This window comes from Dermacentor variabilis, unplaced genomic scaffold (assembly GCF_050947875.1).
Source record: "Dermacentor variabilis isolate Ectoservices unplaced genomic scaffold, ASM5094787v1 scaffold_27, whole genome shotgun sequence".
NCBI lineage: Eukaryota > Metazoa > Arthropoda > Arachnida > Ixodida > Ixodidae > Dermacentor > Dermacentor variabilis.
This window is the reverse complement of record NW_027460445.1, coordinates 722,567-737,675: the sequence shown is the minus strand read 5'-3', so window position 1 is coordinate 737,675 and position 15,109 is coordinate 722,567. Positions and strand designations below refer to the sequence as shown.

The following is a 15,109-nucleotide window of genomic DNA, read 5'->3' as shown; positions in this document are numbered from 1 at the left end:
TTTGGTGTTAATTACTGGTGCTGAGATTACGGACCCTCCTTTGGCTTCTCGGCGCTTCGCGTTTCTTCAACTTCACCTTCCATTACCATTTTCCGCAACGTCATCAAATATATTTGGTGTTAATTACTGGTGCTGTGCATGCGGACCATCCATTCGCATCTCCCTTCCTCGCGTTTCTTCAACTTAACCTTACATTACCATTTTCCGCGACGTCATCAAATATTATTTGGCGTTAATTACTGGTGCTGCGCTTGCGGACCATCCATTCGCATCTCACTTCCTCGCGTTTCTTCAACTTAACCTTACATTACCATTTTCCGCGACGTCATCAAATATTATTTGGTGTTAATTACTGGTGCTGCGCTTGCGGACCCTCCTTTGGCTTCTCACTACCTCGCGTTTCTTCAACTTCACCTTCCATTACCATATTCCGCGACGTCATCAAATATTATTTGGTGTTAATTACTGGTGCTGGGCATGCGGACCCTCCTTTCGCTTCTCACTACCTAGCGTTTCTTCAACTTCACATTCCATTACCATATTCCGCTACGTCATCAAATATAATTTGGTGTTAATTACCCGTGCTGCGCATGCGGACCCTCCTTTGGCTTCTCAGTAGCTCGCGTTTCTTAAACTTAACCTTCCATTACCATTTTCCGCGACGTCATCAAATATTATTTTTTGGTAATTACTGGTGCTGCGCATGCGGAGCCTCCTTTGGCTTCACAGTACCTCGCGTTTCTTCAACTTAACCTTCCATTACCAATTTGCGCGACGTCATCAAATATTATTTGGTGTTAATTACTGGTGCTGCGCTTTTCGGACCCTCCTTTGGCTTTTCGGCACTTCGCGTTTCTTCAACTTCACCTTCCATTACCATTTTCCGCAACGTCATCAAATATATTTGGTGTTAATTACTGGTGCTGAGATTGCGGACCATCCTTTCGCTTCTCAGTTCCTCGCGTTTCTTCAACTTAACCTTCCATTACCATTTTCCGCAACGTCATCAAATATTATTTGGTGTTAATTACTGGTGCTGAGATTGCGGACCATCCTTTCGCTTCTCAGTACCTCGCGTTTCTTCAACATAAGCTTCCATTACCATTTTCCGCGACGTCATCAAATATTATTTGGTGTTATTACTGGTGCTGCGCATGCGGACCCTCCTTTGGCTTCTGAGTACCTCACGTTTCTTCAACTTAACCTTCCATTACCATTTTCCGCGACGTCATCAAATATTATTTAGTGTTAATTACTGGTGCTGTGCATACGGACCCTCCTTTGGCTTCTCAGGAGCCCTCATTTCTTCAACTTAACCTTCCATTACCATTGTCCGCGACGTCATCAAATAATAATTGGTGTTAATTACTGGTGCTGCGCATGCGGACCCTCTTTTGGCTACTCAGTACGTCGCGTTTCTTCAACTTAACCTTCCATTGCCATTTTGCGCGACGTTATCAAATATTATTTGGTGTTAATAACTGGTGCTGTGCATGCGGACCCTCCTTTGGTTTCTGAGTACCTCGCGTTTCTTCAACTTCACTTTCTATTTCCATTTTCCGCGACGTCATCAAATATTATTTGGTGTTAATTACTAGTGCTGTGCATGCGGACTCTCCTTTGGCTTCTCGGCACTCCGCGTTTCTTCAACTTCTCCTTCCATTACCATTTCCGCAACGTCATCAAATATTATTTGGTGTTATTACTGGTGCTGCGCATGCGGACCCTCCTTTGGCTTCTCAGTAACTCACGTTTCTTCAACTTAACCCTCCATTACCATTTTCCGCGACGTCGTCAAATATTATTTGGTGTTAATTACTGGTGCTGAGATTACGGACCCTCCTTTGGCTTCTCGGCACTTCGCGTTTCTTCAACTTCACCTTCCATTACCATTTTCCGCAACGTCATCAAATATATTTGGTGTTAATTACTGGTGCTGCGCATGCGGACCCTCTTTTGGCTACTCAGTACGTCGCGTTTCTTCAACTTAACCTTCCATTGCCATTTTGCGCGACGTTATCAAATATTATTTGGTGTTAATAACTGGTGCTGTGCATGCGGACCCTCCTTTGGTTTCTGAGTACCTCGCGTTTCTTCAACTTCACTTTCTATTTCCATTTTCCGCGACGTCATCAAATATTATTTGGTGTTAATTACTAGTGCTGTGCATGCGGACTCTCCTTTGGCTTCTCGGCACTCCGCGTTTCTTCAACTTCTCCTTCCATTACCATTTCCGCAACGTCATCAAATATTATTTGGTGTTATTACTGGTGCTGCGCATGCGGACCCTCCTTTGGCTTCTCAGTAACTCACGTTTCTTCAACTTAACCTTACATTACCATTTTCCGCGACGTCATCAAATATTATTTGGTGTTAATTACTGGTGCTGCGCTTGCGGACCCTCCTTTGGCTTCTCAGCACCTCGCGTTTCTTCAGCTTAACCTTCCATTACCATTTTTCGCGATGTCATCTAATATAATTTGGTGTTAAAGGGACCCTGAAACGATTTTGGCGATTTTCTACAAACGTACTGAGTCGTTAGAGTAGGTCCTTCTGATCATTAATTGATGCATCTAAGTGCTCTGCGTAAAGCGTGTAATTTATTATAAGGTTTTAAAAATGCACATCGCTGCCGATCGTAGCACACTGCTCGGCGGAGTTTTAAGCTGCCCCTACCCATATGATGCAAATTATCCATGTGACGTCACGTGGGCGAGCTATCTGATTGGCTGACCCGGGCGCGTGGTCGATAATTTTTCCAACTTTATGGTGAACAAATGATGCTCGTAATAGTTGGAATGTTAGTTACTTTGTTTTTGTAAAAAGAAAATAACTTAAAGAGAATGTACAAGAATAGTTTTTTAGTACACTTGAGCACTTCCGGCACACAGCAAGTGTCGTCTGCTGTCGTCTGCTTGTGTTACAACGTGCTCAGTCTTTGACGAGAGCTCCGCCGTCAGTGTCGGTCAGTCTTTTCGTGAGCACGATGAATCGCCCTTTTTGCGTTGTGGGCTGCAGACGTCGCGACCGGAAAGATGTGAAGTTGCGAAATCGTGTCCCTCTGCAAGGCAGCAGACGAGCAGAGTGGCTGCAGCGCATCGGACTATCGGTAACCGATCGGCGCCAGGATTTGCGCGTTTGCGGCCGCCACTTTACGCCGGAGGATTACAACTACAATACCGTGCTCATGCAGCGATTGGGAGTCGGCACGCACAGATTTCGTCTCAGAGACGAGGCCCTACCGTCTTTGTTCCTTCCCGTTGCAAAGGTAAGTTCACGAGCAATATAGGTCGTTTGCTGCTTGTCGGGCACGATATCGGAACTATGCTCTTTGGACCCTACCGCACTGCTATCTACACCTTCGGACCAACGGAAAATATTGGAGAAGTCCGCAGTGTATAGCAAATGGCATATTTCCTATAGAATGAGCGTAAATAGATCTACCCTAGCAAATAATAGAGCTCGCGGCCTCCAGGTATACAGCGACCAGACTGCTAGGTTGTAGCATGTCGAGCGGCAAGAGCTCGGGGTTCAATAAATAATCGTAAAGTTCATGGTTCGGAGGGTGGTCAAGCGTGTAATGTAGCTGTGACGGTGCATGTTACGGGCCTTCACGCATTTTTAGCAAGCGCAAAGCACGCGAAGAAAACGGAACTGTATTGCGAATGTGCCGATACGAATGAAATGAAAGCAGTGTAATGCATTGGTATCCTTCATGTGGTGCGCTGTGAAACAAGTCGCTGATTTAATTTCTTGCAGCGTCATACACCACCTCGGGAAAGCGTGGCGGAGAGTGTCAATGTCTTGAAAACCTCCGCCAGCCAGGTAAGTACTCTCAACTTGTACAACATATAGTACTGAAACAAGTGAATAAAAGCACGTAAATGAACCACATGCGGGCGCTACTCACGTGCAGCTGCTCACTGTGCAACAGGACGGCCTAGGACAGGGCAGTTCAACTGCTGCGGCTCTCGCCACAGATGTGAAAATTTATTTTGGGTACTCCATAAGATAATTGTACAGAAGCTAACTTCATATCTCACAGTCACTTACATAAGCACCACGGGCATTTCTAACGTACTTAAACTGAATTACTCGCAATTCGAAGGCAACTCGCCTTGCATGGGCATATTTTAATGCAAAAAAAAGGAGAAAAAAACGCCAGTGTGGTGATGAAATGCATTGTGATGTATTTGGTGCACCACACTGTATGATGCATGAAATGCAGTGTGATGTTTGCAATGTGCATGTAAGAAGATACTGAGTTTCCATGTACGTGTTTATTGTTATCCGCCACATATTAGGAGCTCGTGCAGAGATGTGTGTGCTGCATCGAGTGGAGCAGACGACGACACGTCGTGTGTCACTTGCTGGGCAAAAGTGAGACCCAGCGTTTATTCAGCACTGGTTTTATACACGTTGTGAACAGGCGGGTAACGCCCTTATCACATGGGGGCGTATCGTGCCATGAACACAGAGCGCGCTGCATGCTGAGCAGATTAGATACAGATTACGATACATCCCCCTTCGTAACGAAAAAAAAAAAACTTAGGACAAGGAGCGCTTTTAGCTCGGGAGAACAAAAAGAAAGTTAAAGAATCACTGCACATCCAAAACTACAGCAAAGATCAGAGCACTGAATACAGTCACGGCACTTGTTGAAAGTTCGCGTCATACATTAAGCGCCGAGGTGGTCTGCGTTGTCTTGTAGTTCTTGGAGCAGCTGCTTGTTGCGGAACTGTCGGCACAATGCTCGCTGTGCTGTTTGGGTTTTGCGCCGCCTCTGGGTCGTGTTGTGTGCTGGCAGGGGCAGCGTATTCTTGAAAAACACCTTCGTCGTCGTGAGGAGGACCGCTAAGGCGAAAAGATTCTCTGGTTGGCAGCAGATGCTCGCGGTTGCGTCGCAAGAGTTGCCCGTCTTCAGTCATGACAACGTATGACCTTGGTTGACCAGACGACTGAAGAACCCGAGCCTTTCTTCTCCATGATGAGCTGTCTTTTATTCTGACCGTTTCGCTGTTGTTGAGCGGTGCGAGTGGCCCTCTTGAGTAGTCTGTTTGCTGGCGTTTGTCAACCCGCCGGCTTTGTCCGACCTGAACGGTTGGTAGAGTTGTTCGCAGCGAGCGTCCCTGTAATATTTCGGCTGGTGACCAGCCGCATTCCAGTGGAGTTGACCTGTAAGCGAGAAGACCAAGCCAAAAGTCTTGTTTAGCTTCAGTTGTTTTCTTCAAGATTCTCTTGACTACTTGTACCCCCTTTTCGGCGAGTCCGTTGGAGCGGGGAAAATACGGGCTTGAGGTCACGTGTTTGAAATCGTACACTTTTGAGAACATGGCAAAATCTCTACTGGAAAATTGAGGCTCGTTATCAGTGCATACCTCTACAGGTATGCCATATCTGGAAAATATGGCACTTGCTGCATCTACAGTAGTTTTTGCTGAAGTGCCTACGAGCTGTTGGACTTCGGGAAAATTCGATAGGGCATCATAAACACACAAGTAGGACCGACCTGCGTGGCTAAAAATGTCCATGCCGACGCGGTACCATGGTTGGTCTGGAACCGGACGCATAATCAAAGGCTCTTGCGGCAACTTGTAAGCGTACGTTTTACATACAGAACATGCCTGTGCAAACGTCTCGATATCAGTGTTCATTCCTGGCCAGAACACCAGGCGCCGTGCCCTTTCTTTGCACTTGTTAATTCCCATGTGGCCTTGATGAGTTCTGGCCAACATATCGCGCCTCATACTGGCCGGAATGACAATCTTACAGCCTTTCAAGAGAACCCCTTTTACTTCCGATAGCTCAGCGGCAAAAGGCTTGAACGGTCCTTCAATTGGTTGCCCGTTCTCCAGGTGCTTTAGCACAGCGGCGAGCTGCGTGTCCTTTCGTGTCTCGGAAGCCAGTTCTTTCCACATGGTTTCGCTGACAAGAGAATCAACCACACTTACTGCGTGCACTTCGACGTCGTCGTTGTTGTTGTCTGCGTTATCTGCTGCGCCCTTAACGGAAGCCCTGGACAGCATGTCCGCCAGTAGGAGCTGTTTTCCTGGAACATAATGCATTAAAATGTCATAGCGTAGCAGACGTAAAAAAAATCGCTGCAGTCTTGGCGGCATGTCACCGATCGCCTTCTGTGATATGGAGATCAACGGACGATGGTCAGTCTCAACGACAACCTTCCGCCCATACATGAAATGGTGAAATTTCTCGCAGCCGAAAACTATGGCCATTGCTTTCTTTTCAATTTGTGAATAGCGTTGCTGCGTATCAGTAAGCACTCTGGAGGCGTACGCAACCGGTTTCCATGCACCGTTGTGATACTGCAGCAAGGCAGCACCGATTCCGTTTTGTGACGCATCGCATGATAACCTGGTTTCTTTTTCAGGGTCAAAAACTGAGAGCAAGGGCTGCTTGCTAAGGCTGTCGCACAGCGCTCTCCACTCTTTTTCGTGATTTGCCGACCATTCGAAAACAGTGTCTTTTTTTAGCAAGCTTCTGAGAAGCGTTGTCCTTTCTGCTAGTGTTGGCAAAAACTTTCCAAAATAGTTCACGACACCCAGCATGCGTTGAACTGCTAGTTTATCACTAGGGGGTGCCATCTGCAACATGCACTCAACATGGGATGCATTTGGACGGATTCCTTCTTCGTTTATTACGTCGCCCAGGAATTCAATTTGTTGAACGCCAAACTCGCACTTTGCTGGATTGAACGTAAGGCCCGCACGTTCTGCCGCTTCTAGCGCTGATCTTAGACGTTGGTCGTGCTCTTGTTGGGAATTGCCCCACACGAGTATGTCATCGACATACACTCTAACGCCAGGAAGCGCGTCAAAAATTTCACTTAGGGTTTGCTGAAATACTTCGGACGCTGATGATATTCCGAAAGGCAGTCGCAAAAATCGATAGCGGCCGAAGGGTGTCGCAAAAGTGCATATCCTAGACGTCTCGTCATCTAAGGGAATTTGGTGAAACCCTGCGTTTGCATCTAGGCGAGTGAATACTCTTGCGCCGGCCAGCTCGGCCTCTATGTCTTCCCGCCTCGGCATCGCGTAGTGCTCGCGCTTGAGGCACTCATTTATTTTCCTGGGGTCCATGCAGACTCGCAGCTTCCCGTCTTTCTTTCGTACGATAACAAGGGGACTCACCCAGTCTGTTGGCTCAGTGACTTTTGCAATTATTCCGGCTTGTTCCATACGTGACAACTCCTCCCGAAGTGGCTCCTCTAAAGCCAGTGGCACTCGACGAGGTCTCTGAACCACTGGCGTGGCGTCCTTGCGAAGCACCATCTGGTATACTCGTTTGACGCAGCCGGTGCCAGTGAAAAGGTGACGAAAGCTGGCAACCACTTCTTCAGAGCTGTTTTGCGACACGCTGTTCACGCGTGAAATCAGTCCCAGGCGTTCACTCGCCTCAAGTCCTAGGATTGCTTGGCGCCCCTTTCGTGCCACGAAAAAGCTCAGCATGGCAATGCAACCATTTAAAGAGACTTCGGCCCGCATGACGCCAATGTGTTTGATTACATCTCCGCCGTAGGAGCGTAAAATCGCGCTGCTGGGGTACAGGGGCGGCTGTGGGTTCATTTTGGCGTATAATCCATAAGGCAACAAATTTGCCTGCGATCCCGTGTCAACCTTTAACTGAACTGCCACGTTCTTGATTTGGACTTCCACCGTCCAGTCATGCTTGCTGGACACATTCTTTGCGGATACGTCGAGAATCTCGAAATCGTCTTGGCCGCTTTGCAACTCGCCAACAACTGCCGTCGCTTTACACATCTGGCAAAGTGGTTTTTCCGCTGACATCTCCGGCACGTTTTTCCAAAAGCAGGGCACCTTCTTGGGGAGTGTTTTCCGCCGCAGTTTCGGCAGTCATAACGTGTCTGTTCTCGGTTTTCGCGGCTCGTGCTAGTCCTGCTGATAGGATGCACTTGGTGTTCCTGGTTCCACATTTCCTTATGAGTTGATGATGCTTCAGCTGCTTTACAGGCTTGTTCTGCCTTCTGCAGGGTCAAGTTGTTGTCCCTGAGGAGCTTTTCACGTACCGTGTCGTCATTTATCCCGAACACAATTTGGTCCCTGACCATCGATTCCGCCAAAGCTCCAAAGTTGCAAGCACGTGCTTGATTCTTCAGGTCTCGTAAGAAATGCTCCACTGGTTCGCCAGCAGCTTGGATTCTTCTCCTGAACATATACCTCTCGTGAACCTCATTGGTCTGTGCAATGCAATACTCATCAAATTTTTTCACCACTGTGGCATAGTCGTCGTTCTTCTCGCCTGCTGCAAACGTGAAGGTGTTAAAGACTTCAATGGCCTCTGCGCCCGCGACGCTCAAAAGCAACGCTGTCTTCTTGGACTCAGTCCGAGGCTTTTCTGCGACCTCTGACGCCGTGAGGAAAATTTCAAACCTTTGTTTGAAGAGCTGCCAGTTCTTGCGCAGGTCGCCTGTTGTAAGGAGCGGCTCCGGTGCTTTGAGGAAATCCATTTTCCGCCACAGGATCGCTGGTCTTCACGCGTCATGCAGGAAGTGCATTGCCATGCTATCCCACTTCTGACACCATGCATCGAGTGGAGCAGACGACGACACGTCGTGTGTCACTTGCTGGGCAAAAGTGAGACCCAGCGTTTATTCAGCACTGGTTTTATACACGTTGTGAACAGGCGGGTAACGCCCTTATCACATGGGGGCGTATCGTGCCATGAACACAGAGCGCGCTGCATGCTGAGCAGATTAGATACAGATTACGATACATGTGCCAGACAGCCACAAGGAAGGCCACAAGAACTGTGGAAATTCAGACAACACCAGAATGCCGCTCTGTTGGTAAGCTGACCAAACAAGTCAGAAACAATGCACATTCTATGCACAGGTGTAGAGTTGTACTTTATTGACAGAATTTGCATAATAGCAGAATAACAACAAATAATGTTCATTATAGATAAGAAATTAGGCACGTTATCACTCAACCATGTTTTGCTTACCCAACCGGTTTTAATCCAGCCACGCAGGTGCACATGACCGCAAAAGTTATGGTTTCCATAGCCACACAGACCGAGGGTCCCTCCACCACACGATCTGCAGTGCAGAATGACCGTGAAGCTGCATCCCCTGAATCCCGAAGAGACACTGCAGTACAAGTTGCCTCACTACCATTGATCCCGGCTGATTTCAGGCCTCTCCGTGGTTCAACGCCTCTGCCAATGGAAGTGGATGACTCTTGTGCAGGTGATGAAGACAAGCCAGCCGCTAATGTAGACACTAGCTATCTGCCATCATTCAGCGAGAGCTTCTGCAGGTATGATGTGCATTAAACTACAGCAGACTCATGACGAAATAAATTAACCTCTCACAATTTTGCATAACAGTGCTTGAAGTGTCCCCTGAATGCTAACTGCATGAAATAAATGTGAGAAAACTATACGAAAGGTTCTACATATTCAGTGAACAAATCTAGTTATTCTAGAAACAATAGCAAAACAAGCGGGCTAGTGCGAGAGCATATCGGTGAAGGTCAGGAACTTTACAAACATACTAACTCAAGAAGTAACGCAAGCAAGCAAAAATGTTAAATGGAAAGCAAACATCAGAATTATAATTTTATGAGAGCCTTCAGATAGCTTAATGAGCAAGTATTTCTTGCAGGTGCGAGAAGTACCAACACACCCAACATGAACTACCAACATACCCAAGTCTTCATAGGTCTACCCTTCATAGCTCTCAAAGAGGCGCGACACTCAAGCTCTGATACAACGGGCTAGAGTGAGTACAACTTAGTGCTATAGGTGTGAAAATTACTACACATGTAGAAATGCAGCAGAATTCTCTCGAGAAGCCTGCAACTATGCTCTATTTCATAAATAGGAGGGATAATACTGACAGGTTTTAGATTGCATATCTTACAATGAGCAGAATGGCAGCAAAATAACTGGTACCACCGTGTGTTGTACAATACCAAATGGACATGAACGCACAAGTATTGAAATGTTTTGCGATGCCTTTCGCTTGCAGTGCTCACCACGAGTGTTCAGAAGTCACCACACAGGTAGAAGAACCCTTGCATACTGAACGGAAGTTCATTGTCTTTGAGAGCTGCCTAAGGGAATTGCTCACCACCTGCAAAGTCTGTGGCCACGCTATACGCAACATCAGTTCCAGGGTTGTGGGCACTTTGCTCATAGTGGAGGGCAGGTGTGACAACGAACACTTGCTCCAGTGGAGGAGCCAGCCAATTGTGCGTGGGAGTGGAGCTGGAAACATTCTTCTAGCAGCAGGAGTTCTATTTTCTGGCTGTGCAGTGGCTGCGACAATGCGGTGCCTAAATTCTATTGGCGTGCAGACCATCACAGAACGGACCTTCTACAACTACCAGAGGGCCTACTTGCTGCCTGCCATAAATGAGGTTCACTTACTTGACCACATTTACAAAGAACCAGAGCATGATTTATGCATGCTTGTAGAATAATGCTCCAGCAAGGTAATGCACAATCAACAGCTGTTGCATGCCTAGCAAGTCTGATATTATAGAACGTAATCTCGCTGTGCAAATTTAGATGACCCAACACAGAATACTGAGGACGAACACTGGCGTTATCCCTGTGTATCTCAACTGGCCATCTAAAGTTGGACCAAAACATCATGCTGCATAATTTTTGTAACCAGCTGGCCCATCTAATTTTTTCTAACATCTAACTCTGGTACATGGTGTTGAATTTTCGAAGCCATTGGTGTGTTTCATTTGATTGACAGCGAACATTTTTACCATACTGCATTTTCTAGCTCATAGTGACTCGCACATGGCCACAACTGAATGGAGCCAGAGTACATTAGGAAGCTGTTGAGGTAGAAAAACTGTAGCAGTTTTGTTGCGATGCATTTGGCACTTCTAGTTATGAAATGTACTACCTCTTACATTGTTGAAAAGTGCAAGCAATTGTGTGTTATGCACTTGGTTTTCCAGCTTTTCCACCGTAAGCAAGCTGAAGTGGCCAATGAGCTTGCTGGCTTGCAAGTCGACCTGGCAGGTGACGGGCGATGTGACTCTCCAGGCTACAGTGCCAAGTACATGACATACAGTGTGCTTTCTATGCAGAATGGCTGCATTTTGCACACAGAACAAGTGCAAGTTGGAGAGGTAAACCCATAGTACTGCTATTAGTAAGCATATTGTGTGAATTCTTATGAAACTATCTGCTTTATTTATGCAGTCACCCGAAGTGCCTAACAGTGTTTGCATGGAAAAAAAAGGACTTGCCAAGTGCTTGGTGGGTGTCGAGAAGCTGGGCATCAGGATACGTTCACTGACAACAGGTACCGTACAGAGTTTGTGTTCTTTATTTTTTATTATGCAATATGAAACAGTAAGCAGTGCTGCTGTGTGTACTAGAGCATCTTGATAACATTGTTGTAATCAACTTGAAAACAGATGCCTAGCAAGGTATATTGTGAAGGTCCAAAATAGCAACCTCCCCTGCCCCCTAAGCCTCAATATCTTTCTTATTGCAGGGTCAAATTATTTGTAGCACTGCTAGGAATGAAAAAAAAAACCTTAATTTTTATAACACTCCACCACACTCGCTGTTAAAAGGATGAGGCTTATCGCAAGGGTTGGTGGCGCTAGCTGTGAATAGCGACATGCAATGAGCTAAGAGTACATTTGCTGGTACTGAAATAGGAAACCGTGTGCATGGCAGCATTTTTTAGTGACACGGGCGGGTGACTACTGCAAGGAAGCTGCTGTTGTGGGTGTCAAATGATTTTTATCACAACTGCCTCGCACCTTTTCTTGTTTACATGTCATCCAGTGGTTAAAAAACATGACTGATCACAGTTTGGCGCTATAAAGAATGTTAGTGCCAAAATGACTTGTTTTCACAAGTTCTATAGTCAGTAGTTGCCGGTGAAAGGTGTATTAGGTCTTTGCAAAAGGTGGCCGAGAATGTTCCTTGCCAAACAGCAGGTACTCATGGGTGATTATTGAGCGGTCGCATCACATTAAAGGCTATTCGTAATTCAACACAGAGAAGCACCGTGCTGGTTGCTTCTATCGAAGCCTGCAGCAAGAGCTGGATGCAGAAACTTTGTTTTTTCACAACACCTAATTGCCAAGTGGTTTACATCTGAAAGATGTTTCTTCTCTTATTTTATTGCGGTACTGTAGGGGAAACTGACTCCTTCACATATTTCACAGCCACCTATGCTGGGGATGCGCACTCTTTTGCCTCTAGCAATATGACCACTGCAGCTTCACTCACTCACGTGAGGGACTGCTACTCTAGAAGTTTTATGTAACCTCCTTGCTTACTAAGCCTCAATCTTTTCACAGACCGGCATCCTGGTGTCACCCGATACTGCCGTGTGGAAAGGCCAGACATAAAGCACTGGTTTGATGTTTGGCATGTTGCTAAAGGTAAGCACACATACAAATTTTAGGCCAATTTTTAAAGTAATTGCACCCACAAGAATTGCATGTGCCGCAATTCGGCAAATTCAGGAGGATTACGTGACGAGGCAGACATCTTTGCATGTTTGATCGCAATGCCTAGATGTCTGCCTAACTTGCATCCTAGGAGCAATGCCATTTCCGTGACATTGTACACATAATACTCTGAAATATGCATTGGTGTGGTGGCTAAAGTAATCCCGAACTGTATGACACACGCTTTGAAGGAACTGCTAGCTGGAACACTAATGTATTTCTTGGCACACCTTGAGGCTGCATATCTTGAAAGGGAGTGTCGTCTCAAGATTTCCATTTAGCAACCATGACCTCACTATTGCTCTGCTTCAATTCCTCAATCGCAAAAAGTGATGTGAAGTGAGTAATTAAAAATACTCAACATTTTTTATTGCCTACCTGTTCCTTGCGATTTATAGCGCAAATTATGCCTGTCTGTTGCAAAATTGCATCTCAGAAGGCGGAACACTGTCTATCACAACCAATCTTTGAAAATATGTGTATACTCAAAGGACAGGTGACATACAGGAATGTGTGTTAGCTTCTCAGAAAGAAAATAAATTTGCATAAAGATTGTATTTTATGAACCAGACCAGACAATACAGCACCTGACACTGCTACTTGATTAGTAACAACCATCTTACTCGCGCAACAACCCTTGTGTTTCGACAAGTGTCAGTAAATAAACCATCTAATCACAAGCCTTCGTCACATATTCTAGGTCTGAAAAAAAAGCTCCTGGCTGCCAGTTGCAAGCATCAAGTTCCCAGACCATGGATCCAGAGCATCCTAAACCACCTCTACTGGGTGGCTGCCATGGGCCAAGGCGATGAAGAGCTTGTTGTTAGCATGTGGAGAAGCCTCCTCAACCATGTGTGCAACAAACACGATGGCCACGATGGACCCTACAAAAAATGCCTCCATGACTCCCTTGACGATAGGGAATGGTTGAAGCCAAGTGAGCACTATTGTAAATTCATTTGTGCCCTACAGAGCATTTCTTACAGTGTAGACATCACATCTTCAAATGAAAAGCTGAAAATATGTTTAATTTCTTACATCTGTTTCAGCATCGCCTGCATTTATTCGTCTCAAGAGCATTGTGGACAACACGAGATTAGTGAAAGACATCCGCCGGCTCTCACCCGAGGTGCAAACATTCTCGTTGGAGTCCTTCCACAGCGTGCTCAATCGGTTTGCTCCAAAGTCCAATGCCTTCTCAGCGGACGGAATGCAAGAGAGGTAATTTTTTTTTCGACATCTAAGAAATAAGGCGAGGGTATAATTCAAACTTCTCATTTATTAGGACGAGGCTTGCTGTGCTCCACTTCAATGAGAATGCTGCACGGCACCAAGCACTCACTCGGGATGGAGAGCAGCGTTGGAAAATTAAATCCTCCAAGGCGAGGCGAGGCCACTTCACTGTGACCACAGTGAAAGAGGATCCAAGCTATGGTACGTAATATTTCTGGACAGATGGTAACATACCAACACGCATGTGCAAAATTGTTGCCATCTGTAGAGCAATTACCCTGCAGTAGGATATTTTCAGCATTTTCACTGTTTTGTAAGCCTCTAGTGTTGTCAACCAATTTTTCAATAAAACGTGGGGTATTATGCCCTACAGTGCCATTTCTAATTATCATAGCAGTAAACCCAATGAAATTCTGAAGATGTGCCAAATCTGGCAAAATTGTACTCGCAGGAACGCAGAATATGACAGTTAACCTCTATGTGTGTACTGTACAGCTTTTTGTTTCATTAATCAGGAATTTGCAGGATTATAGGGAAAGCCAGTCTTTGTGTATAATTTTGTCAAGCTAGATGCACATGGTGCTAATCCTATGAACAACCAAGTTTTGTGGCTATTGGAAGATGTTTGTGCTTGGACGAGTGCCACACATGCATGCGTTTATAGGAAGGTTTACCTTTGCATCAACTCTTACTTCTCCGAACTTTTCTCATTAGACAACTGCTGGACTAATTCGAATGAGCTCTTGCATTTGAGAAAGGTAAATTCTACTTAGTGTCAGAAACAGAATTCTAATGTATGGTCGCAGAGCAGTAAAAGAAATAGCACAAAAGACTGAAAAGGTGGTTGGCAACAATGGCACACAACTTGGTTTCTCTGAACAACTGTATACCGATACTGCATTTCTTCAATATGCAGGCTACATTGATGACGTTATGCAAGATGTCCTGGAGCGCTGCGAACATTCGTCATACAAGGAGAGCTTTCTGAGCTGTGAGCAGTCTCCACCATGCCATATGTCGCATTGTTTTGAAAGACCATCAAAGCAGGAGCTCATCAAACAAAGGCGCACCCGCTTCCCCACGGCATCAACACGAAGCAATGGCACCTAGACAGCCACCAACCACTGTTGAACTGGGCTAATCCTAATGCTCTCAGGCAGCCATAAAAACTTCGCCTGCCAAGAGAGTTTTCGAGACCACATGACAGCACTAATCAAGTGTACACACACATCTGTAATGCAGTTGCAATGATTTATTTCATCGAAACCAATGCCTGCATGGTCAAGTATGCACTGATCTGTTCAGAGCACACACATGAAGAGAACCACTCGGCTAAAGGAAGTCAGGAAGCCACCTTTCCTTGGGGCAGCATGAAAGACTTGGCATGTCAAGGGAGAGTT

General features: G+C 45.9%; 1 protein-coding gene across 1 annotated transcript; it reads left to right on the top strand.

Annotated features, from left to right (window-relative positions):
* Positions 1 to 11,963: 11,963 nt before the first annotated feature.
* LOC142568653 (uncharacterized) lies at positions 11,964 to 13,961 on the top strand. The gene is made up of 5 exons (XM_075678513.1): positions 11,964 to 11,967; positions 12,324 to 12,407; positions 13,177 to 13,413; positions 13,526 to 13,697; positions 13,762 to 13,961. Exons 1-5 carry the CDS (start codon positions 11,964 to 11,966, stop codon positions 13,916 to 13,918), a joined length of 654 nt encoding a protein of 217 aa, XP_075534628.1. The 3' UTR covers positions 13,919 to 13,961.
* The last annotated feature ends 1,148 nt before the right edge of the window (positions 13,962 to 15,109 follow it).

Excerpts from the sequence above, each read along its gene's own strand:
- LOC142568653 (XM_075678513.1), top strand. Across the intron at positions 12,408-13,176 it reads TGTTTGGCATGTTGCTAAAG|GTCTGAAAAAAAAGCTCCTG; the intron begins GTAAGCACACAT and ends CACATATTCTAG. Across the intron at positions 13,698-13,761 it reads GCGGACGGAATGCAAGAGAG|GACGAGGCTTGCTGTGCTCC; the intron begins GTAATTTTTTTT and ends CTCATTTATTAG.